Source organism: Tupaia chinensis, unplaced genomic scaffold, assembly GCF_000334495.1.
Source record: "Tupaia chinensis unplaced genomic scaffold, TupChi_1.0 Scaffold000365_1, whole genome shotgun sequence".
NCBI lineage: Eukaryota > Metazoa > Chordata > Mammalia > Scandentia > Tupaiidae > Tupaia > Tupaia belangeri.
This window is the reverse complement of record NW_006159862.1, coordinates 299,235-322,473: the sequence shown is the minus strand read 5'-3', so window position 1 is coordinate 322,473 and position 23,239 is coordinate 299,235. Positions and strand designations below refer to the sequence as shown.

Genomic DNA, 23,239 nt, shown 5'->3' with positions numbered 1-23,239 from the left:
CTGGTCACAATTTCTCCATCAGAGAAGTTGTGCCCACCTGACCCTCGCTTTTCTATACTTGTGTGCCTTTTGTGTTTTGCTATTGCATCTATTTCTAATCCACAGCCTTCCCCTCTCAGGGAAACGTGTTCAGTTCATGCTGAGCTGGCCTCGGCAAAGTGGCACCCAACGTGGGGAATAATGGGTTACATTCATTTGCCAAATATGGTTGGGGGCCAGGCCCCTGGGGTTGACTCCCATAGCAAGAAAAGGCAGGAAAGGAACAGTTTGGACAGTTTTTAATAATGCCTGTTGAATAAGAGATACCAGAGTAAGGAGATACCAGAGTAAAATAAGGAGATTATAGAACAAGAAAACGAGTGGATTCTATTATTATTGGGTGTTAAACATGGGGACAACATTGTCTAAAGAAAGGAAAATGTATATTCATATGTCGTCTTATATGTTAAAAGCTAGGGGCAATAAAGTTAGTATCAAGGAGTTACGTCAGTTCCTGATTTTTCTGCAGGAAACATGCCCTTGGTTCCCAGAACAAGCAACAGTTTATGAGGAAATTTGGGGCAGGGTCGGAGAGCAGATCGGGAAATGATATACAACAGAGGGTCCTAGCAAGATTCCCTTCTTTGCTTTCTCCCTGTGGAATTTAAGGAGTGCTTAAAACAAAACCCTCCAGAAAAAACCCGAGTTGGTTCAGTAGCTCCACCCAATAACACTCTGGAGGGCTATACCTCCCTCTTACCTAAAAAATCAGAGTCTGTTACTAAAGAGAAGGATACAGAGGTAATATCTGGTAAAGAAAATGACAGTCTTGTAAAGTTAGACAGACTTAAGACTGCAGATTCCAAAGGGGTTGCAGGACGGGAAGAGAACTGAGCTGCTGCCCTTAGGCTTAGTGCTCCCCCTGCTGTGGCCTACTGCTTCCCAGTCAAAACCTACTTTTGTATCAAATGGCGCTAGGACAGAAAGAACAACTCCCATTTTAACGCCCCCTCCAGAGAACTTTGCATTTCACGGTAGACAGAGGAGAGAATACATCGAGATTTAAATTGTGCCCAGTTATAGAGGCTCCTAATCCTGACAATCCAGATCAAAATCAATGTCAGCATGAGCCAATATCCTTTAAAACGCTAAAAGAATTGAAAACGACTTGTACGCTATATGGTCCTGCAGCACCTTATACAATTGCGGTATTAGAGACAGCTACGCAATCTGCGTTTACCCCCAATGATTGGCAGGTGCTAGGGAAGACATGCTTATCGGGAGGAGATTATCTTTTGTGGAAATATGACTGGTTTGAGGAAGCTCAAGAGCAGGCAAATAGGAGTGAACAACATGGAATACCCATCACATTTGAAATGTTAGCTGGAACAAGAGAGCAGGCCAGTACTGGCTCACAAATTGCATATACTCCACAGGCATATCAGCAGATTAGCGTGATATACTTGAATTGCTAGAAAAAGCTTCCTGGTCAGGATCAAGGGACAAATAGTTTGATCAGTAGACAACAGGGATTTAGTGAGTTATATCAAGATTTTATTTCCCGCTTGACACAGGCCATATTGTGAATGGTCTCTGATCAGGAGGCAGGATAAATTTTGTAAAAACAATTGGCTTTTGAAAATGCTAATACCTCTTGTAAAGCAGCTATTGCTGTGAAAAAGAAAGTGGGGACAGTAGATAATTTCATTAGACTATGTCAGGACCTTGGGGAACCAGAAATCCAGAGTATGGCTATAGCAGCTGCATTAAAGGAAGTTATGCAACAGAAATCAAAAGGAAATTGTTTCAATTGTGACAGACCAGGACATATGGCTCATGACTGTCGATACCCTAAACAATCAAGGAGATATGCTACCAGGGAACCTAAAGGCCCAACACCTGCACCCATGGAGGTCCCCGGGATATGTACTAGATGCCGAAGAGAAAGGCATCTTGCCAGTGAATGTAGATCCAAAACAGACATAGATGGGAGGCCTCTAGGCTCCTGGGAAACAGCCAGCCCTGGCCCAGTCAAACAATAGGGGCACTCTCGATGTTCTCTCAGGGGATGCAGGATAGTCAGGTCAGTCAGAGGTATTCAACAGGCATTATTAAAAACTGTCCAAACTGTTCCTTTCCTGCCTTTTCTTGCTATGGGAGTCAACCCCAGGGGCCTGGCCCCCAACCATATTTGGCAAATGAATGTAACCCATTATTCCCCACGTTGGGTGCCACTTTGCCGAGGCCAGCTCAGCATGAACTGAACACGTTTCCCTGAGAGGGGAAGGCTGTGGATTAGAAATAGATGCAATAACAAAACACAAAAGGCACACAAGTATAGAAAAGCGAGGGTCAGGTGGGCACAACTTCTCTGATGGAGAAATTGTGACCAGAAACAGCCTCAGGTTCATTCCTGAGAATGCAGGAAGGGGAAAATGGTATGTCAAAGGAATGGGGAAGAAGGAAGTGGAATACAAAGAGAATAAGGGAGGAGAAATTGGGATGCAAAGCCAGTTGTTTTTGGATGTAAATCTACTGAAGATGTGAAAATCACTGGCGCCATACAATTTCTCAGATCCTTTTGGGGGATAATCTGATAAAGGCTTGTGACTTCCTTTAGCCTGATACTGGGCAGTATAGAGACATTGAGTTTCAGCAAGAGCAGGAAGACAGCCATTGACAACAGGCAGGTAGTGCTTTCATATGCAGATACTTCTCAATAGCCCTGCGAGAGTAGCTTATGGAAGTGCATATAGTTCCAGGGCTGGCAAGTGACATGGTGGTTAAAACACTAGACCTCCCAAATGGCTGACCATAGTTCAAGTCCTGGACCTGGTGGCTTGTTCTTTCCGTCTCTCTCAAATTGAAGAATAATAAATAAAACAGAAATAAATAATTCTTTTAAAAAATGTGATTCCCTACAGAAAATGAGATAAAGGAATTGAGCTGCAGACATTGGACTTAGATATAGCAAGACTCTCGATGACAAAGAGAGAAGGGATTGCCAATGGATATGGATGCAGTAATAGTTACAGATATAGTTACAAACTGAAGTATTTTGCCACATTATTTAATCCACCAAAATTCATTTTGGGAGAATAAATTCTGCTCCCCAAATATTTCTTGTTGAAACAAGAATACTTTCAGGACATCTGAATGTGACTATATTTGCACATGTGGTCTTTGAAGTGGTAGTTTAAAAAGGTCATTGGAGTGAGCCAGTATGACTAATGTCCTTCTAAGAAGAGGCAACTAGGACACTTCACATGACACAGAAAAGGGCATGTAAAGACACAGGGAGAAGCCTAGCACAATAAGCCAAGCAGGTGAGTCTTAGAAGAAACCAGCTCTGCAGAATCTTTAATCTCACTCTTAGACTTTACAACTGTGAGCAAATAGGTTTGTCTTTTTGTACCATCTGGTTTTTAATATTTCACCATGGTAACCCTAGATGCTATTTGCAGATTGTAAACTATTATAATTTTATTTTGAAAGGGAAGGTAGAGTGGGACTGTTTGAAGTTCAGAAGTCACAAAGAAGTTCTATAATATTTATGGAGTATGGGAAATGATTTATTTTACAAGACATGGTTGAGGAGGCAGGGACTTTGGAAGTCACTGAGAATAGTCATAACTCTACTAGCTCTGGGTCCAGTCTGAGCCCGTGAGCTGTCATACCACTTGAGTGGCAACTGTTGGTGGAAGGAAAGGTAACTTTATTCAGGAAACTGGTCATCTGGGAAGATGAACTAATATTCAAAGATGACTCTGGAATCACAGACTGGGATAGAGGATATCAGGGGGAAAGTAGATAAGGATTGGAGAAGAGGGGGTACTACGTGTCCTTTGTGCAGCCATGAGTCTAGTGGTCTCCAAGGTTGCTATGCACAGGGTCGCTTCACCTTGAAAGCCAGAGTCTCTTTCTTCTTTGTTTTTTTTTTTAGACATATCTGATCTCTGACTTGTGATTTCAAGGTCTAGGTCTTGTGAAAATTCAGCAATGATAAGATTAGATTTTTTGCTTCAAGTTGAACAGTGAACCAAGGGTAGTTAGGTAAAGGGAAGCAACTAATTTTTAGGAGTTAAGTCTCAGGACCACCAGTTGGTGTAATGGTTATATCACGGGACTCCCATGTAGTCGACTGCGATTCAAATCCCGGACCTGGTGGCTTAAACTCATGCTGGGAGCATGTGCGTGTGTTCCCAAGATCCCGAGAGGAGAATGGAGGAGAAGGGGTTGTGGCATGGCCATCCTCCCTGGAGGAGTCATTCCTCGCTTTCTGTCTCTCTGATTTTCTCTGTCTTTCTGGTGAGCTCATGCTCCCTGTCCTGGCCAGTGGGACAGTTGAACAGGTTTCCTGAGAGAAGGAGTGAGAGACGGGATGAATGGCGCTCTGTCACAGCATGGAGACGACGCAGTGTCTCTTCAGGGTCGTCTCTTTATTGTGGGTAGCACGGAGACGACACAGTGTTACAACTCTTCAGGGTCATCTGGAGACGACACAGTGTCACAGTTCAGGGTCGTCTGGAGATGACACCATGTCACAGCTCAGGGTCATCTGGAGACGATGCGGTGTCACAGCTCTTCAGGGTCTTCAGGGTCGTCTGGCGATTATGGGCCAGGGATCGTGGTTATATACATGTTGGTGGGCCGTGATTGGTTGAATGAAGGATAGTAAAAGGTGGGTTATGATTGGTTGCTTTGTGGACCAATCATGAGGTGCTGGATATGCAAATCTGAGGGATTCTAAGCTCACCAGTTTGCTATGGGAAGTGGCCAATCAGAGTATGGTTTGGAAGGTGAGGTTTTTGAAGGGGAGCCAATTGTGGCCTTTGTAATTGTTTGCTCTCTGAGCCTAAGATGGCAATAGTAAGAGACTCATGAAAATGGCCTCTTGGACTCGCTGGTGCACAGCCTCCCACAGCGCCCTATAGCAAAAACCTCTCCAAAAAAAAAAAAAAAAGAGTAAGTCTCTTTTGGGGCCAGCAGATGGCATAGTGGTAAAGGCACTGAACTCCCACATAGTCAACTGCAGTTTGAATCTTGGACCCGGGTAATTGAAATTAACACCAGAGGCATGTGCATGCCCAAGATCCCTAGAGGAGAATGGAGGAGAAGGGTTTGTGATGTAGCCATCCCCCTTTGGGGGTGATTTCTCACTTTGTCTGTCTCTCTGGTGAGCATATGCACCCTATAGCAACAATCTCTCTCAAACAAAAAGAGCAAGTCTTTTCTTTTTTTTGGGGGGGTAAGAATTTTTTATTTAATTTTGTTATCATTTATTTTTCAGTTTGACCAGAGTAAGAGAGAAAAGGAAAGTGAGAAAGCAAGTCACCAGATCAAGGACACAAACTGTACTCAGCCTTGTATGAGCCCAGCACCTTTATCACCATGCCACCTGACAGCCCCTCTTTTTTTGGTTTGTTTTTGCTCTGGGGTGTGTACACTCACTGCAGAGAGACATTACAGGGAAAAATGGGTAATCATCCTTCAGTGGGATAGCCATGCTACAACTTCCTTTCCATTCTCCTTTTAGGATTTTGAGTGTGCATGAACATGTTTCTGGTGTTTTCAGCTGAGTCCAGGACTCAGACAGTGAGTCAGCCACGTGTGATCCAGTCGCCTTAACCTCCATGCCACCAGCTGGCCCAAGAGTCAATCTTGTGTTGCATTTAATATGGAGTTACATTGGTTCTTTCTTAAAGCCGGGCTGTTTAGGTCACTTTACGTTTGGACAAGGATCCATGTCTTAGTCATATGCTCTCAAATGCAGTCCTAGAAGAGACAGGGACTTGGAGTCTCCTGCTATTGAAGGCTTAAGTAGCAGGTTTGAGAAAATAGTGCAAGGGATAAGAAAAATGTTATGTGTTTTATATTAATGTGTACTGAAATTAATGAATTAGTGAGTGTGGATTAGAACTGGGTGGAAGAAATCAAGAGAATATGATATTTGGAAATTATAGATTTCTTTTTTTTTTGAGAGGTTTTTGCTATAGGGCTCGTGTGCTCACCAGAGACACAGAATGTGAGAAATCACACCCAGGGGGGTGGCTCCACTGCAGTCCCTTCTCCTCCAATCTTCTCTTGGGATCTTGGGCACACATGCACGTGCGCCTGATGTGAGTTTAAGCCAGTTTGGTCCAGGACTCGAACTGTAGTCAACTACATGAGAGTGACATAGCAATTTTGCCATCTGCTGGTCCCTGGGAATTATAGATTTGAGAATGATGTAGGAACTGGATATGGGTAGTGAGTTTCAGAAAAAGAAAGAAGACATTGTAATGACATGGTGTTTTTTTTTTCTATTTATTAATGTCGGTGGCATTCAGGTAAAACCTTGGTGTAGTGTGCAACATTTAAAGAATTGGAACACAGGAGACGGGCAAATTACAACTAAAATTATTAGTGTATTTTTTCTAAATATGTAAGCTTATCATATCATTAATGTTTTCAAAACCCCTGTTTATTTGTTAACATGGTTAATAATCTACAATCAACAGGACCAAATAACTGAGTATGTATAGTCTGTAAGCATATAGTCACGTTTAATGTAGATTGACTTTTTTTGGATGTCCAGTACAAATTGAATCCATCCCACTTTTTTTTTTTTTGAGAGTTTTTTTTTTGCTATAAGGTGCATGCACTCGCCAGACAGAGAGAGAGAGACAGAAAGCGAGAAATCACCACCCCCCCCAGGGGGGATGGCCATGCTGCAATCCCATCTCTTCCATTCTCCTCTCGAAATCTTGGGCACACATGCACATTCACCCTGAGTGAGTTTTAAGCCACCAGGTCCAGGACTCGAACTGCGGTCGACTACATGAGGGTCCAGCGATACAGCCATTATGCTAACTACAGGTCCCCATTATTATCATTTCTGTGTGAGATAGGGAGATTTAGTTATTACTGATATTTTAGGTGAAAATTTAACTTTGTACACATTTCTTTTACATATACACATGTATGTGTGTATGACTGAAAAGCAAGGATATTGCAGTAAGTGAAGATGAATAAACAAGACTCCAACAATTATACTTACAACTTGAGTAGAATGTCAAATAGGGTCACTAGATTTCGTTCTAACACTCAGTCAACTTGATATTTTCTGAGCATCCCAGACCCAGTGTCAGTATGTAGTAATGTGTTATGACTCATGTACTCTTGCTAGTTTATGTTATAGGGGAATTGCAGGGCTAGATTATCAGGGTGAGAACCAATTGATCCCTGAAAGTAGAATAAATTTTTGAAGTGAATAAACTCTTTTTTTGGGGGGGCAGGTTTATTTTTTTGCTATAGGGCATGTGTACACGCCAAAAAGGCAGAGAACAAGAAATCACCCCCGCAGGGGGGATGGCCACGCTGCAATTCCTTCTCCATTCTCCTCTTAGGATCTTGGACATGCATGCGCACACACCTGCCGTGAGTTTAAGCCACCAGGTCCAGGACTCGAGCCACCATCGACCATATGGGAATCCAGTGCTTTTAACCACCACGCCACCTGGTGGCCCCAGAAACATTCTTATTTGATTAAAATCTAATTCCATGGAAGAAAGATTTCAAAGTCAGGGTTAAATGAGGGCAGAAAGGGAGTGAAATTCTAGATTGCTGCGGTGAATTCTGGAGAACCTTGGTTAGCAAATAATAGGGATGATGAAATGTGAGAGACTCCCCATTATTCACCAAGAGATAAAAAACAAATTCCATCAATGGAATGAGTCAAGGATCTCTGGTTTGGAACCTGGGAGTGACTGGTCACTATGGGCTGTCTAACTGATCAGAAAAACTCAATACTTTTCATGTTCTAATTCATAAGACCTATGTATCTCTGTGGTCTTTATTAGCAACGATGCCTATGTTTTGTTCAGTACTGACCTTGGATATGAGATTTCTGAGCCTGTTCTTAGCGCTTACTGCCCTTTTCTGTTTCTTGGGTGGGGGCTCATAGTCAAGTGAAGCTCTGAATTTTCATGATAAATGGTTCTGGAACTTATGCACAAGACTGGAGTCTCATGGCTTCCTTCTCCATCCAGTTTTCCCTGCTTAGTGCTTGGACTATCTATGAGTGAGAATCCAGAAGACAACAATGGGAAATTGAGTAATTGGCAATGGATCCACTGGTGAGTAGAGAATGCCTTTTTCTATAGAAACAGCCCTCTTGTCACCAGATGGTCCAGTTTCTCCTATTTCTATGGATTTTTCAAAGGGCTATCAGGAGATATTCAGGAATCTGGGCTTCTAGCCTTCATTGTGATTTCATATTTCCAGAAGATATGTGATGTTTTTTTCTCTCATCTAGCCCATGGTCTCTTTGGAAAATAACATAATTGATTCATCATCCATGCAGTTAACAGCACTTGGTTTAGGAGTGTGGTGAAAGCAGGTGATAGAAATGAGTGAGGAGTAGAACTTCGGAGTGCAAATGGGAGGCAGATGTTTTAGCAGGTGATTCATTCAGTCTAGTGTCAAAAGTCCTGGAGTGAGGTCTGTGTAGTAATAAGGGACAATGAAAAATGATTTGGCCAGGAAAAAGGTGAGGAATCATTTACTTTTTCTTCCAACTTAAAACTTTTGAAAATTTAATAAAGTATGTTTGAACTTTTAAAAATTGCTAAAAAGAATACTATAAAACACTTATACTTATTTCTAATCATTCTTTCTACCTCTTAGTAACTAATCATTTATTCACATTTGATACCTGGGAATAGTGTATAGGAAGTAGTATTAAATTTATAGTAGCTGTGCAGTTAGGTGCATAGCAGGAAGATAAGTATAATAGGTAGAATAAAATTGCCATTCTGGAGAAAAATATTTGAATAGAGCTTACTTTTTACTTGAACAGACAGATAAGATAGAAGACATGCAATGATGGAGCCAGCAGGTGGTGTAATGGTTAAGGTGCTGGGCAACCACATGACTAACCGTGGTTCTACTTCTGGACCCAGTGGTTTGGAAATCAGGCCGTCCATGTGCGTGTGTTGGTATGCTCAAAATACCCAGAGGAGAATGGAGGAAGAGGGATTATGGCATGGCCATTCCCACTGTGGGGGGTGATGTCTCTCTTTCTCTCTGTTTCACCGGTGAGCGCACTTGTCTTATAACAAAAATCTCTCTCAAACAAAAAAAAAAAAAAAGAAAGAAAGAAAAGAAAAGAAAGAAAGGCAATAATAGTGTTTGGAGTTCCCAGTGAAAATTCAGAATGGGATGTGTTGTACTTGAGGAATGGTCAGGCTACATCTTTCCTTAAGTGTTGAAGTCCTAGAGGACTCTGGCTTTTCTGCCACTTGACTCTCTATGCCTGAAACCTTGTTGTGAGCACCTTGTCATGTAGGGCTGTAGTACACCTACTGGTACCAAGAGCTGTATGAAACTTCCTCAATTCTGGAGACTCCTGGAGACTGCCTCAAGATTTTCTGCCTATTTCTATGCATAGATTAATGGCTTTTAATACATTTTTGTTAGGTAGGAAGAACTTTATACAGTCATTGGGTCTTTTCAACCCTTATACCAGAATATTAAACCATCGCATAGATTAGGAATCTGAGGCTCATGTAGGGAGTAATTTAAAAATAGTCATGACCTGAAAGTCATGACCTACAGTTTTATCTGTGATGTTTGTGAAGTACTTAAGATTCATGAGGAAGATAGTTTAGTTATGAAATTATAAAGCATAAGCTTTACAATGACCCATCTAGAATTCATAATTCAATTTATTGAAAAATTTCCAAATTGTATTACATCATACCTCTTGTAATATTTCTTGAAAATAATAATTTCTGAATTTATTGTGTGTGTGTGTGTGTGTGTGTATGCGAGGGTTTGTAAAAGGCAGAAGCCAGCTTGGCAATGAGAATGAATAAACTGGATCCTGAAACGCTGTTTGATCTTTCTATGAACTCAGTTTCCTTCTCTGCCTCAGCATTATTGTCTCAACCCTTTCTCTCTGGGCATTGGTAAGATGGCTGTGTCTAAACTGGAATATTCATAATGTTCTAGGAATTGGTGACCTTTGAAGATGTTATTATAAACTTCACTCAGGAAGAGTGGGCCCTACTAGGCACATCTGGGAGAAAGCTGTATGAAGATGTGATGCTGGAAAACATCAATCATCTGGTATCTGTTGGTGAGTCCATCAGTAGTTCTGTATGCAGGTGCACATGTATTCACTGCATTAATGAGCAAGGGTATAGAAGAGCTTCCTCATGTCTTCCTCCAATCTCTGTCCTGATGCTGCCTTAGACCCAAAAAAGCATATTAAAGAAATTCTTTGATTACATACTATTCGCATCTAGTTTTTCATGGCATTAGAATGTGTTCTTTATCATGATTTGTTATCTTTATTTCTCTTTTTATTTTATTTAGTATTTTCTTATGGGTAAGGTAAAGAGAGAGGAAAAAAAGAGAGAGGAAGAGACTCCTAACAGAGCATTTGTACTGTAGTCAAGTTTCAGCCAGCTGTGATTATGGGCACACATGTGCATGTCTGAAGTACTCTGGGCAGCTGTGGGACTTGAACTCAGGACCTTTCCCATGTGGGTCCTGTTGTGTTATTGCTGCACCACTCCTGTAACTTCATGCATTTCTTGGCACCAATTCTCTAAAAGTCAGGCTATAAGCGGGAACTCAGTAAATATTCTTGAAATCGTAAACAGATAAGATAAATTTGTAAATATAGTTGTTCTTGGGGATTGGTTATAAGACCCCCTCACATGCTAGTATCCAAAGATTTTAGAGTTCCTTCTATAAAATGGTATTCCATTTGTGCATACTCTTCATACGTCCTTCAGTATATCTTATGTAATCTCTAGATTCCTGGTAATCGTTAATATAATATCACTAACTGATATATTAAGTTTTTTATTGATATGGGATTTTTTTTTTACTTTTAAAAACAGTTTCAGTGTGTGATTGTTTAAATTTACTGCTATGGAACTCATGGATATTGAAGGCCAAATGTAATTATTCTGCTCTAGGCAGTTTGCTAAGTTTTGAGATCAAAGTAGTGAAAATAGCAGAATTTTGATTATTCCTGTGGACTCTGTTTATTGCATTGTACTTGAGTAAAATATTCATCCCACTGTAGAAGCATTTGATTTCTCTGTTTTTGAACAGAGTGGTAAGTCTGTACCCTGACTTTGAACTTGGCATCGTGTCCTGAGGTCCTCACTATTCTGGGCACATACTTGGGATTTCTCCCTGGTGTAGTGAAGGCCCTTCAATGCTTCCTGTGTTAAATGTGTTACTTGGGATGGCATCCAGGGTTGTCCATGTTCTTCCTCCATGGTTTTGCATCGACTTGTTGATAATACACATTTATTATCATAAAGTTCAGTTACTTTTGTTCCATGAACAGGATATCAGCTCTGCAAAACAGATTTGATTTTCTGTTTGGAAAAAGGTGAAATGGTGTGCATGGTGGAAGCAAGAGGATTTTCCCATTGCCAAAGTCCAGGTGAGCTGCAGGGACTTGCATCCCTAGATAGGTAATTGGTTAGTGAGTATTCTCTTGGCATTATCAGCTGCAGATTTTGTTACATAGGTTTTTTCCTAAAATACAGGAGAGGACTTTGGGTCAAAGTATTTTAGATATTGTTATTCCTTTTAAATTTTATTCATAATATATGTGTCCTCGTGGCATAATTTCTGGCTTTAAGAAAATACTGACCTTTTGAATTATCAGAAAAGTCATGGTGTACTTTGCATAGAAAAACATAGAAAAAATATATCATAACTTTTCTGATTGCAGGAGATTCATTGGGTTACATTTAGTACAGGAACATCATGGATAATGGTATAAGATGGTCTAGTAATACAGTCATCCTTAGAGAACAAATTTCCTCTAGGTTGTGGGAAGCTTTTACTCTTTCTTAAATAGAAGCCGCAAGTACGGCAGGCAGGACTCGGAGTTGGTGTAACTGCTGTGTCACTGAACTCCCATGTAGTCGACTGCAGTTTGAGTCCCAGATCCGGTGGCTTATACTCACGCTGTGCACATGTGTGTGCGTGCCCAAGATCCCAAGAAGAGAATGGAGGAGAAGGGATTGTGGTGTGACTTTCCCTTCTGGGGGGTGATTTCTCGCTTTCTGTCTCTCTGTCTTTCCCTGTCTGGCAAGCGCATGCACCCTATAGCAAAAACCTCTCCAATAAAAAAATTTTTTTTTGGAAAACTGTAAATTCCTATAGTGTTTCCTTGTAGACCATGGTCTATCTAGTGTCCTCAGATGTTTCTGAAAAAAGTTTTCATCAAGAGACATTGTTTTATTAAAGAGAGATTTTTGTTATAGGACATGGGTGCTTGCCAGAGAGACAGAAAGTGAGAAATCATCTCCCAGGATGGATGGCCACACTGCAGTCCCTTCTCCATTTTTTTGAGATTCTGAGCAGGCATGCACATATGACTGGCATCAGTTTCAAGCTGCCAAGTCTGACACAAGCCGTAGTAGAATATATGGGAGTCCAGTGACCTATCCATTACGCCTTCTTCTGGTCCCCATCAATAGACTATTTTTTTTTTTTGAGAGGTTTTTGCTATAGGGCGCTTGCGCTCACCAGAAAGACAGAGAGAGACAGAGAGACAGAAAGTGAGAAATCACCCCCCAGGAAGGATGGCCACGCCGCAGTCCCTTCTCCTCCATTCTCCTCTCAGGATCTTGGACATGCACGGACACACACCTACTGTGAGTTTAAGCCACTGGATCTGGCATTCGAACTGCGGTCGACTACATGGGAGTCCAGCAACATAGCCATTATGCTAACTGCTGGTTACCCCATCAATAGACTATTATAATATCATTATTTGCATTTAAAATATCATCATTGGCATTTTTCCCTAGCTTTGCTACCTTCATCACTCTTTGGCTCAGACTATTCTACTGTAAGTACTGTTCTTAATATCTTCAAATTGCCTTTTCCTCGATTTTCAAGGGGAAAGTTAGTTCTAAAAGTCTTTGGGTGGCTAAATCTAAGTCATTGCAGTTTTCTCTATGGTGAGCCTTTTTAAATCACTCAGCCTGCATTATCTCATTTATAGACTTTTCTCTTCAAATCTGCTCCAGTCCCTCATTCATCACTCAGAAATGAATCCTGCCTCACACCTCAGGTCTGTTCAAGTGAGGGCAGCAGAGCTCACTGTGGGCTTATCTTTCTTGTTTGTAACTGCTCCTTGGCTTTTTACTTGCATACATCCTTCTGGGTAGTGTTTATTCTTTTCTCTGCTAGGGTCATGCATGTAGTCACGATACAGTGCTTTTTGTTCAGTGTGGAAATGTTTTTAGCTCTGCTTGCCTTTGAAGAGGCCACGAGTTTCCTCCCCTTCCTAGGTTTGGTATGTAGTTAAGAAATCGTATTAAATGAACCCATAACAAATGAAATGCTTTTGAAGAACAAACTATTCCTTACAAAGCTTATAGCTCAAAGTATTTTTTTTTCAACTTCATAGCTTTATAAAGAGAACTTTTGCTTTTGTAATGTTTATAATCAAAGTATCAGGCTGTAAAAGACTTTTCTTGTTTTCCATTTTTATTTTGTTCTGAAAAGTCTAAGAATGTATGTACATTTACAGGCATTTTTTCCCCTACCTCTTTTATGCCATTCTTGTACCACAGGCTAAAGAGTGAAATGTCGAGACCAGCAGTTAGCGTAGTGGCTATGTCTCTGAACTCCCATGTAGTTGACTGCGGTTTGAGTCCTGGACCTGGTGGCTTAAACTCATGCCAGGCACGTGTGCGTGCGTGCCCAGGATCCCGAGAGGAGAATGGAGGAGAAGGGATTGCAGCGTGGCCACCCCCCCTGGGGGGTGATTTCTCGCCTTCTGTCTCTCTGTCTCTCTCTGTCTTTCTGGCGAGTGCACGAGCTCTATACCAAAAACCTCTCCAAAAAAAAGAAAAAAAGAGTAAAATGTCTGTTATACCTGTAATTCTTTCATCATATGCTTAACAAATCTTTTTCCCAGATTTCTGGATCATTTTCAATATACTGTTAATAGAAGTGCTATCCTCCCTCTACAGTAAAATATTTCCGTCCCTCAATGATGGCATTATTCGGGATATTGGTCATTTATACCCTTGTAAAGATTCTCTTTTGATGGTGAATGCATTCGTTTATAGTGTGTTTGAGAAGTATAGCTTACACTCTCATGATTCTGTGCAATTTCTGAAAAGATGCATAGAAGCCGAACTTGTGATGCATTATGTTTGTAATGGTTCCATTGAATTTATCACACAGGTTGGGAAGGCACACTAAAGACTTTAAATCAGAATGTTGTTTATATTCTAAATGGTTTCAGAGTTGAACACTAGTGTGATATCTAAGCTGCTGCTGACTTTTCTTAAACTGTGGCAAAGGCATCCTTAGATAGGAACTATTCTGTTGAACATTTGTCACTGTTAACTGCATGGACTTACTTGTTATCATAACTGGTTAGTTTCACTTCATAGAGAGATTTTTGCTATAGGGCATATGCATTTGCCAGAGAGTCAGAGAGAGACAGAAAAGAAGAAATCAACTCCCTAGGGGGTATGGCCACACCACAGTCCCTTTTTTCAGGAGTTTGGGCATGCATGCACATGCCACCCGGCATGAGTTTTAAGTTGCCAGTTTCAGGACCTATGTGGGAGTCGAGCAACATAGCCATAATGCCATCTGCTGGTCCCAGTTTTTGCTTTTAATAAAACCGGTACCATCTGTGTCCTCATAGAAAATTTCCAATACCATTCTGGGGACTAACTTGAACTAGTACTGTTAATCAGATAATCCATGAGGGGGAAGAATTGCTTTTGAAACAGAATGCTATTCAGTTGTTAACCAAGTTACTTACTTTGATTTTGAAAGCAGCTGTGTTTCTGATGCATACTGAACAGATGTGTGTAATTTTCTGTGCAAGACTTTTGACTTCATTTGTAAGTACTGTAATGTGGGACTGATGGTTAGAAACAATACTATATTAGGATTTCTATTTAAACCTTGCAGGACTAAAGTGTACCTCTTTTCTCTAATTTTTCCCTGTGTCATGATAAATGTTCGCTAGCATCCAGTTCTGTGTTGATACAAATGTAAGTGTCTGTGCTAATTTTTACCTTAGTTCTTGTACCTTGTAGCTCCTTAAGGGGTTTATTTTACAAACTGTGTGCCTTTAAGCAATAAGATAGAAAATGGTGCAAGTTTATGCCATAATTTTGTAGGAAAAAAGAGCCTGTTCAGTTCATATCTCATCTGTGGAAAAACCTGTAAAACAGGCAGTTTAAAGGAAGAAGTAAAAAGATATGTAAACAATTGTATAAGTCTTCTGTTGGGGGCCCGGGAGGTGGTGTGGTAGTTAAGGGTACTGGACTCCCACATGGCCGACCGTGGTTCAAGTCCTGAACCTGGTGGCTTTCTCTCTGTCTCTCAATCTGTTTTACACTCTGTCCCTCTCTTATCAAATTAAAATAAGTAAAAATGAATAAATGAATAAAGTTAAATAGAATAATTCTTTCAAAAAAAGGAATTGGATGTGTCTTGTTGGATGTGTCTGATGCATGTGTTACTGCCTTTCATTTCAGAATATGTCATAAAGATAACATTGAAAAAAATTCATGTATTTCTTCAACCTGCTGTATTTATTCATTTGTCACATTTGTTCTATCTAAGTGCCAGGTTTAAAATATTTTAATTTTACTTTACATTTTCTTTTGAGAGGTTTTTGCTATAGGGCATGTGCGCTCTCTGGAAAGGCAGAGACAGAGAAACAGAAAGTGAAAAATCACCCCCCAGGATGGATGGCCACACCACAATCCCTTCTCCTCTTGGGATCTCAGACACGCACGCACATAGCGTGAGTTTAAGCTACCAGGTCTGGGGCTCAAACTGCGGTTGAGTACATGGGATTCCAGCGACAAAACCATTAGGCCAACTCTATTTTAATTTACATTGAGTCGCATATATTTTTATTTTTTAAGAACATGGGAGTCCAGCAACATAGCCATTATGCTAACTGCTGGTTACCCCATCAATAGACTATTATAATATCATTATTTGCATTTAAAATATCATCATTGGCATTTTTCCCTAGCTTTGCTACCTTCATCACTCTTTGGCTCAGACTATTCTACTGTAAGTACTGTTCTTAATATCTTCAAATTGCCTTTTCCTCGATTTTCAAGGGGAAAGTTAGTTCTAAAAGTCTTTGGGTGGCTAAATCTAAGTCATTGCAGTTTTCTCTATGGTGAGCCTTTTTAAATCACTCAGCCTGCATTATCTCATTTATAGACTTTTCTCTTCAAATCTGCTCCAGTCCCTCATTCATCACTCAGAAATGAATCCTGCCTCACACCTCAGGTCTGTTCAAGTGAGGGCAGCAGAGCTCACTGTGGGCTTATCTTTCTTGTTTGTAACTGCTCCTTGGCTTTTTACTTGCATACATCCTTCTGGGTAGTGTTTATTCTTTTCTCTGCTAGGGTCATGCATGTAGTCACGATACAGTGCTTTTTGTTCAGTGTGGAAATGTTTTTAGCTCTGCTTGCCTTTGAAGAGGCCACGAGTTTCCTCCCCTTCCTAGGTTTGGTATGTAGTTAAGAAATCGTATTAAATGAACCCATAACAAATGAAATGCTTTTGAAGAACAAACTATTCCTTACAAAGCTTATAGCTCAAAGTATTTTTTTTTCAACTTCATAGCTTTATAAAGAGAACTTTTGCTTTTGTAATGTTTATAATCAAAGTATCAGGCTGTAAAAGACTTTTCTTGTTTTCCATTTTTATTTTGTTCTGAAAAGTCTAAGAATGTATGTACATTTACAGGCATTTTTTCCCCTACCTCTTTTATGCCATTCTTGTACCACAGGCTAAAGAGTGAAATGTCGAGACCAGCAGTTAGCGTAGTGGCTATGTCTCTGAACTCCCATGTAGTTGACTGCGGTTTGAGTCCTGGACCTGGTGGCTTAAACTCATGCCAGGCACGTGTGCGTGCGTGCCCAGGATCCCGAGAGGAGAATGGAGGAGAAGGGATTGCAGCGTGGCCACCCCCCCTGGGGGGTGATTTCTCGCCTTCTGTCTCTCTGTCTCTCTCTGTCTTTCTGGCGAGTGCACGAGCTCTATACCAAAAACCTCTCCAAAAAAAAGAAAAAAAGAGTAAAATGTCTGTTATACCTGTAATTCTTTCATCATATGCTTAACAAATCTTTTTCCCAGATTTCTGGATCATTTTCAATATACTGTTAATAGAAGTGCTATCCTCCCTCTACAGTAAAATATTTCCGTCCCTCAATGATGGCATTATTCGGGATATTGGTCATTTATACCCTTGTAAAGATTCTCTTTTGATGGTGAATGCATTCGTTTATAGTGTGTTTGAGAAGTATAGCTTACACTCTCATGATTCTGTGCAATTTCTGAAAAGATGCATAGAAGCCGAACTTGTGATGCATTATGTTTGTAATGGTTCCATTGAATTTATCACACAGGTTGGGAAGGCACACTAAAGACTTTAAATCAGAATGTTGTTTATATTCTAAATGGTTTCAGAGTTGAACACTAGTGTGATATCTAAGCTGCTGCTGACTTTTCTTAAACTGTGGCAAAGGCATCCTTAGATAGGAACTATTCTGTTGAACATTTGTCACTGTTAACTGCATGGACTTACTTGTTATCATAACTGGTTAGTTTCACTTCATAGAGAGATTTTTGCTATAGGGCATATGCATTTGCCAGAGAGTCAGAGAGAGACAGAAAAGAAGAAATCAACTCCCTAGGGGGTATGGCCACACCACAGTCCCTTTTTTCAGGAGTTTGGGCATGCATGCACATGCCACCCGGCATGAGTTTTAAGTTGCCAGTTTCAGGACCTATGTGGGAGTCGAGCAACATAGCCATAATGCCATCTGCTGGTCCCAGTTTTTGCTTTTAATAAAACCGGTACCATCTGTGTCCTCATAGAAAATTTCCAATACCATTCTGGGGACTAACTTGAACTAGTACTGTTAATCAGATAATCCATGAGGGGGAAGAATTGCTTTTGAAACAGAATGCTATTCAGTTGTTAACCAAGTTACTTACTTTGATTTTGAAAGCAGCTGTGTTTCTGATGCATACTGAACAGATGTGTGTAATTTTCTGTGCAAGACTTTTGACTTCATTTGTAAGTACTGTAATGTGGGACTGATGGTTAGAAACAATACTATATTAGGATTTCTATTTAAACCTTGCAGGACTAAAGTGTACCTCTTTTCTCTAATTTTTCCCTGTGTCATGATAAATGTTCGCTAGCATCCAGTTCTGTGTTGATACAAATGTAAGTGTCTGTGCTAATTTTTACCTTAGTTCTTGTACCTTGTAGCTCCTTAAGGGGTTTATTTTACAAACTGTGTGCCTTTAAGCAATAAGATAGAAAATGGTGCAAGTTTATGCCATAATTTTGTAGGAAAAAAGAGCCTGTTCAGTTCATATCTCATCTGTGGAAAAACCTGTAAAACAGGCAGTTTAAAGGAAGAAGTAAAAAGATATGTAAACAATTGTATAAGTCTTCTGTTGGGGGCCCGGGAGGTGGTGTGGTAGTTAAGGGTACTGGACTCCCACATGGCCGACCGTGGTTCAAGTCCTGAACCTGGTGGCTTTCTCTCTGTCTCTCAATCTGTTTTACACTCTGTCCCTCTCTTATCAAATTAAAATAAGTAAAAATGAATAAATGAATAAAGTTAAATAGAATAATTCTTTCAAAAAAAGGAATTGGATGTGTCTTGTTGGATGTGTCTGATGCATGTGTTACTGCCTTTCATTTCAGAATATGTCATAAAGATAACATTGAAAAAAATTCATGTATTTCTTCAACCTGCTGTATTTATTCATTTGTCACATTTGTTCTATCTAAGTGCCAGGTTTAAAATATTTTAATTTTACTTTACATTTTCTTTTGAGAGGTTTTTGCTATAGGGCATGTGCGCTCTCTGGAAAGGCAGAGACAGAGAAACAGAAAGTGAAAAATCACCCCCCAGGATGGATGGCCACACCACAATCCCTTCTCCTCTTGGGATCTCAGACACGCACGCACATAGCGTGAGTTTAAGCTACCAGGTCTGGGGCTCAAACTGCGGTTGAGTACATGGGATTCCAGCGACAAAACCATTAGGCCAACTCTATTTTAATTTACATTGAGTCGCATATATTTTTATTTTTTAAGAATTACTCCATTCAAATTTATTTATTGATCTTTTTTGGCCAGAGAGGGTCAAAGCAAGGGGGGGAATGAGCAAGCAAGCTTCTGGGTCCAGGGCTCAAACCACAGTCAACCATGTTGGAGTCTAGTGCCCTTAACTACCACGCCACCTACCGACCTCAATCACATATATCTCTATAGTGTATAACATTGCTTTTTCCAGCATGAATACCATGCATATCAGTCAAGACAAAGATACTACTATATATAATTATCATCAGCAAATAACTTATTTATTACATTTTATTTATTCAGTCATTTATTTTATTGTATGAGATCATTATTTTATTTAACTTTATTTATTTTAATTTGACCAGAGAGGGACAGAGTATATAGGAGAGAGAGAGAGAGAAAGTCACCAGGTCCAGGACTTGAACCACAGTCAATCATGCGGGAGTCCAGTGCCTTTAACCTTCATGCCATCTGCCAGCCCCCAGCAAATAGCTTTTCATTTGTTCATCAATGAGAAGTAATTTTTAAATTCTTTCCCCACTTCCATTCCCTCCTATTGTCCATCCACATATTACTGCTGTCCTTACTATCTCTAGTACCTGCTGTTGCCCTGGCCTGCTACTATGCCTTCCAAACTTACAGTTTCTGCTATACAGTGAAGTTGGCATATACTGAGTGGGGATATACAAAGTCTGTTTTTTATAGTCTGGCTGGCTTCACTGAAGTCTTACATATTTGTCTATTTAGTATCAAATGTCAGGGTCTCATTGTTTTTTTTTTATGGCTGAGTAGTATTCCATAGAGTATGTATGCCACATTTTCTCAATCTTCTCATATATTTATGGACATTTGGGTTGATTCCATGTCCTACCATTTATAAGTAATGCTCAGTAAACATGCATGTGCAAGTGTTTTTCTGACTGAGGGCTCTTCTCTCATTTGGGTAAATTACTGGGTTATATGGTGGTTCTATTTGTAGATTTCTGAGGAATCTCTGTATTGTTTTCCACAGTGGTTGTACTAATTTACATTTCCACCAACAATGTGGGAGAGTTCCCTTTTGACAACACAGCCTCACCAGCACATCTCATTTTTTTAAATTTTAGCCATTCTGGCTGGTATTAAGAGGTATCTCTTTGTAGTTTAGATTTGCATATTTTTTTTTAATAATAAGAGATGTTGAGCATGTTTTCATATGCTTTTTAGCCATTTACATGTCTTCTTTGAATTGTCTGTTTGGCTCATTTTCTCATCTTTGAATTGGGTTGATTATTTTTTTGTGGGTAAGCTATGTGAGTTCCCTGAATATTCTAGTTATCAGTCCCTCATCTGAGGTATAGTTTGCAAAAATATTCTCCCACTCTGAGAATTATCTTCTTACTCTACTTATTATTTCTTTTCCTGTGCAGAAGCTTTTTGGCCTAATATAGTCCCATTTGTCTATTTTTAGGATATTGCCTATGCTTTGGAGTCTTTGTTGAGAAGTCGTTAACTACTCCAAGGTCTTAAAGAGTTTGTCCTGTGTTTTCCACCAGTATTTTTTTTTGGGGGGGAGAGGTTTTCACTATAGGGTGCGTGTGCTCGCTGGACAGACAGAGAGAGACAGAGAGACATCATCCCCCAGGGGGATGGTCACGCCGCAATCCCTTTTCCTCCATTCTCCTCTTGGGATCTTGGGCACACACACACACACGTACCTGGCGTTTAAGCCACCAAGTCCTGGACGCGAGCCGTGGTCGACTACGTGGGAGTCCAGCGACATAGTCATTACGCTAACTGCCGGTCCCGATAGTATTTCTTTTTATTATTATTTTTTTTTAATAAGGAAAGGGGACCTGCAGTTGGCATAATGGCCATGTTGCTGGACTCCCATGTAGTCTACCACTGCTCGAGTCCTGGACTCGGTGGCTTAAACTCATGCCAGGCACGTGTACGTGCATGCCCAAGATCCCGAGATGAAAATGGAGGAGAAAGGATTGCGACAAGGCCACCCCACCCCACCCCGGGCAGTGATTTCTCGCTTTCTGTCTCTCTGGCTCTGTCTTTCTGGTGAGCACATGTGCCCTACAGCAAGCACCTCTCAGAAAAAAGGGAAGACTTTATTTATTTAATTCCAGTTGTTACTATTATTTTATATATATATATTTTTTTTTCCTTTTTCATCAGAACATTTATTGAGTGTCTGTGTTGTGTATGGGCTGTCAAAGGCTTGAGTATCAGGCTAAACCCAGGAAAACTGCTGTCCCCTTTTCAAGTTTGTAGAGCAGTTACCGTTCATAGTTGGTGCAATCCTACAGCCTACAAGAGGGGATAAAAATCCCAGAGCAAGATTCGGTTGAACTGGAATGGATCCAAGGGTGAGGGAGCCAGGCCAAACCTCCCAGGCAGTGATCTTACAGCCTGTTCTTCCTGGTGTCTGAACTCTTTTGCTCTAAAGACAGATGGGGAACACAAAGACTTTCTTCTGGCTATGAGGAGGCATCTAGGTGATAGGAAAGAAAGCCAGAGAGCCTGGGGAAGGGGAGCAGGAGTTGGTTTTTATTGACTGGGAAGTGGGTCTCTTTTCTTTTTCTTCCAGCCAAATCCTCATTCTCTCCGCAGTGAAGTCCCTTTGAGTTTAAGAGCATTTTTTTGTTTCCTTTTTTCCTGCAACTTCTGCTGCTGCCTGGCTGCCATGCCTGTAATCCAGCATCCATTTCCTGTGACAGCAGTACAACTCTTCTTGCAAACTTCTCTGGGCTTTTCTTCAAAGCTGGCCTTTCATTGCGGGGGGCAGGGTGGCCATCCACATAAGACCAGTCTGGGAGCTCCGTCAGGGGACCATAGCCGGAGGGGTTGGTGGCCAAACCCTGCTCGAGTTGCCACCGGCTGCCTGCCTGAGCCGCTGTGCTGCAGTACAGCCTCCGGACACAGCAGCAGAGTCCCTAAGGCAGCACGGTGGCGGTGGGGCCAGAAGTCATTATTTATATTTGAACCGATAGAGACAGGGAGGGAGAGAGAGGGAAAGCAAGAAAGGAAGCTGCCAGGTCCAGGACTTGAATCGCCATTGGCCATGTGGGAATCCAGTGCCCTTAACTTCCATGTCATCTGGCAGCCCGTGATAGTATTTCATGAAAGAGGCTTTTTTGTGCCTTTAGCAAATTATTCACCTGGAATACCCATTATATGGATATTTGGGGGTTTCATTGTGCCCACAATTTTCTACATATTGTCTTCATTTTATTGATGCCTTTTTTTTTATTATCATAATCTTCTTTATATTACATTGGATTACATATAACTTTACATTGACTTCCATTGCTTTTTCAAAAGGGAATGCCATGCATGTCAGTCAATACAGAGGCATCGATCTACCCGCTTTATCATTCAAAGTCTTTTCCATGCATTTCCCAATAATTATTATTATTATAATTTTTTAAAACAGTCAATCACTATTTCTCATTTTGCTTGTTAAAAGACTTCACCCATCATGAAATACTTCCCAGACCAGTCCAGTTGAGAATACTATACACGTCATCTTCAACAGATAATAAACCATATCTGTTTCTCACTAACATCCCCTCTATTGTTCACTTGCTATCTTTCTCTATCCTCTTCTCTCTTTTTTTTTTTTTATGGTTTATTTTTTATTATAGTTTTTTTCCCATCGCAAAACACAAATGACTTTTCCATCAAAGATATACTGTGCATTGGCTCAATCAAGTATGTCAACATATATGTTTTCAGCAAATAATTTCCCAATTCTTGTGACCTGCATACCTTGCCTTTTGTTTTACCATCCTAGATTCCCCATCCCCCTCCCTCTGTTATGACCCATCCTCCTCCCACATGGTCCCTGTCATCCCCGATTGCCCTCCGTGCCTCACCCCTCCCCAAATGATCTGTCAGTGATCTTAATTAGTCTAAGTCTCTCCAATAGTTATCACAGCTGACACATGCCTCTACATGAACTCAAGTCTGACTTTAGGCCTAAACCCCATTGGGTAAAAAGAGCATACTATAAAGTAGAACCCAACTGGGCCCATACCGCTCACTGCAGCCATCAAATATCCAATTTTTTTTTTTAAATGGTACGAATAGTTTAACCGTTTTTTTTTGTTTGTTTTTTGTTTTCGTTTTTTTTTT

The 23,239-nt window shown here is 40.6% G+C and overlaps 1 protein-coding gene and 1 pseudogene across 2 annotated transcripts in view; one reads left to right on the top strand and one right to left on the bottom strand.

The window, feature by feature from the left end:
• LOC102480010 (zinc finger protein 596) overlaps nt 1-23,239 on the top strand; it is a 34,091-nt gene that overhangs the window by 5,560 nt on the left and 5,292 nt on the right. The window contains exons 2-4 of one of the 2 annotated variants that reach the window (XM_006153168.3): nt 8,010-8,096; nt 9,973-10,099; nt 11,330-11,428. In XM_006153168.3, the coding sequence (XP_006153230.1) occupies nt 8,085-8,096; nt 9,973-10,099; nt 11,330-11,428 (238 nt within the window). In that variant the 5' untranslated portion in view covers nt 8,010-8,084. The remainder of the gene's footprint in view (nt 1-8,009; nt 8,097-9,972; nt 10,100-11,329; nt 11,429-23,239) is intronic. The other variant, XM_006153169.3, reaches the window with a different exon arrangement.
• On the bottom strand, nt 21,632-22,075 carry LOC102494503 (39S ribosomal protein L52, mitochondrial pseudogene; annotated as a pseudogene).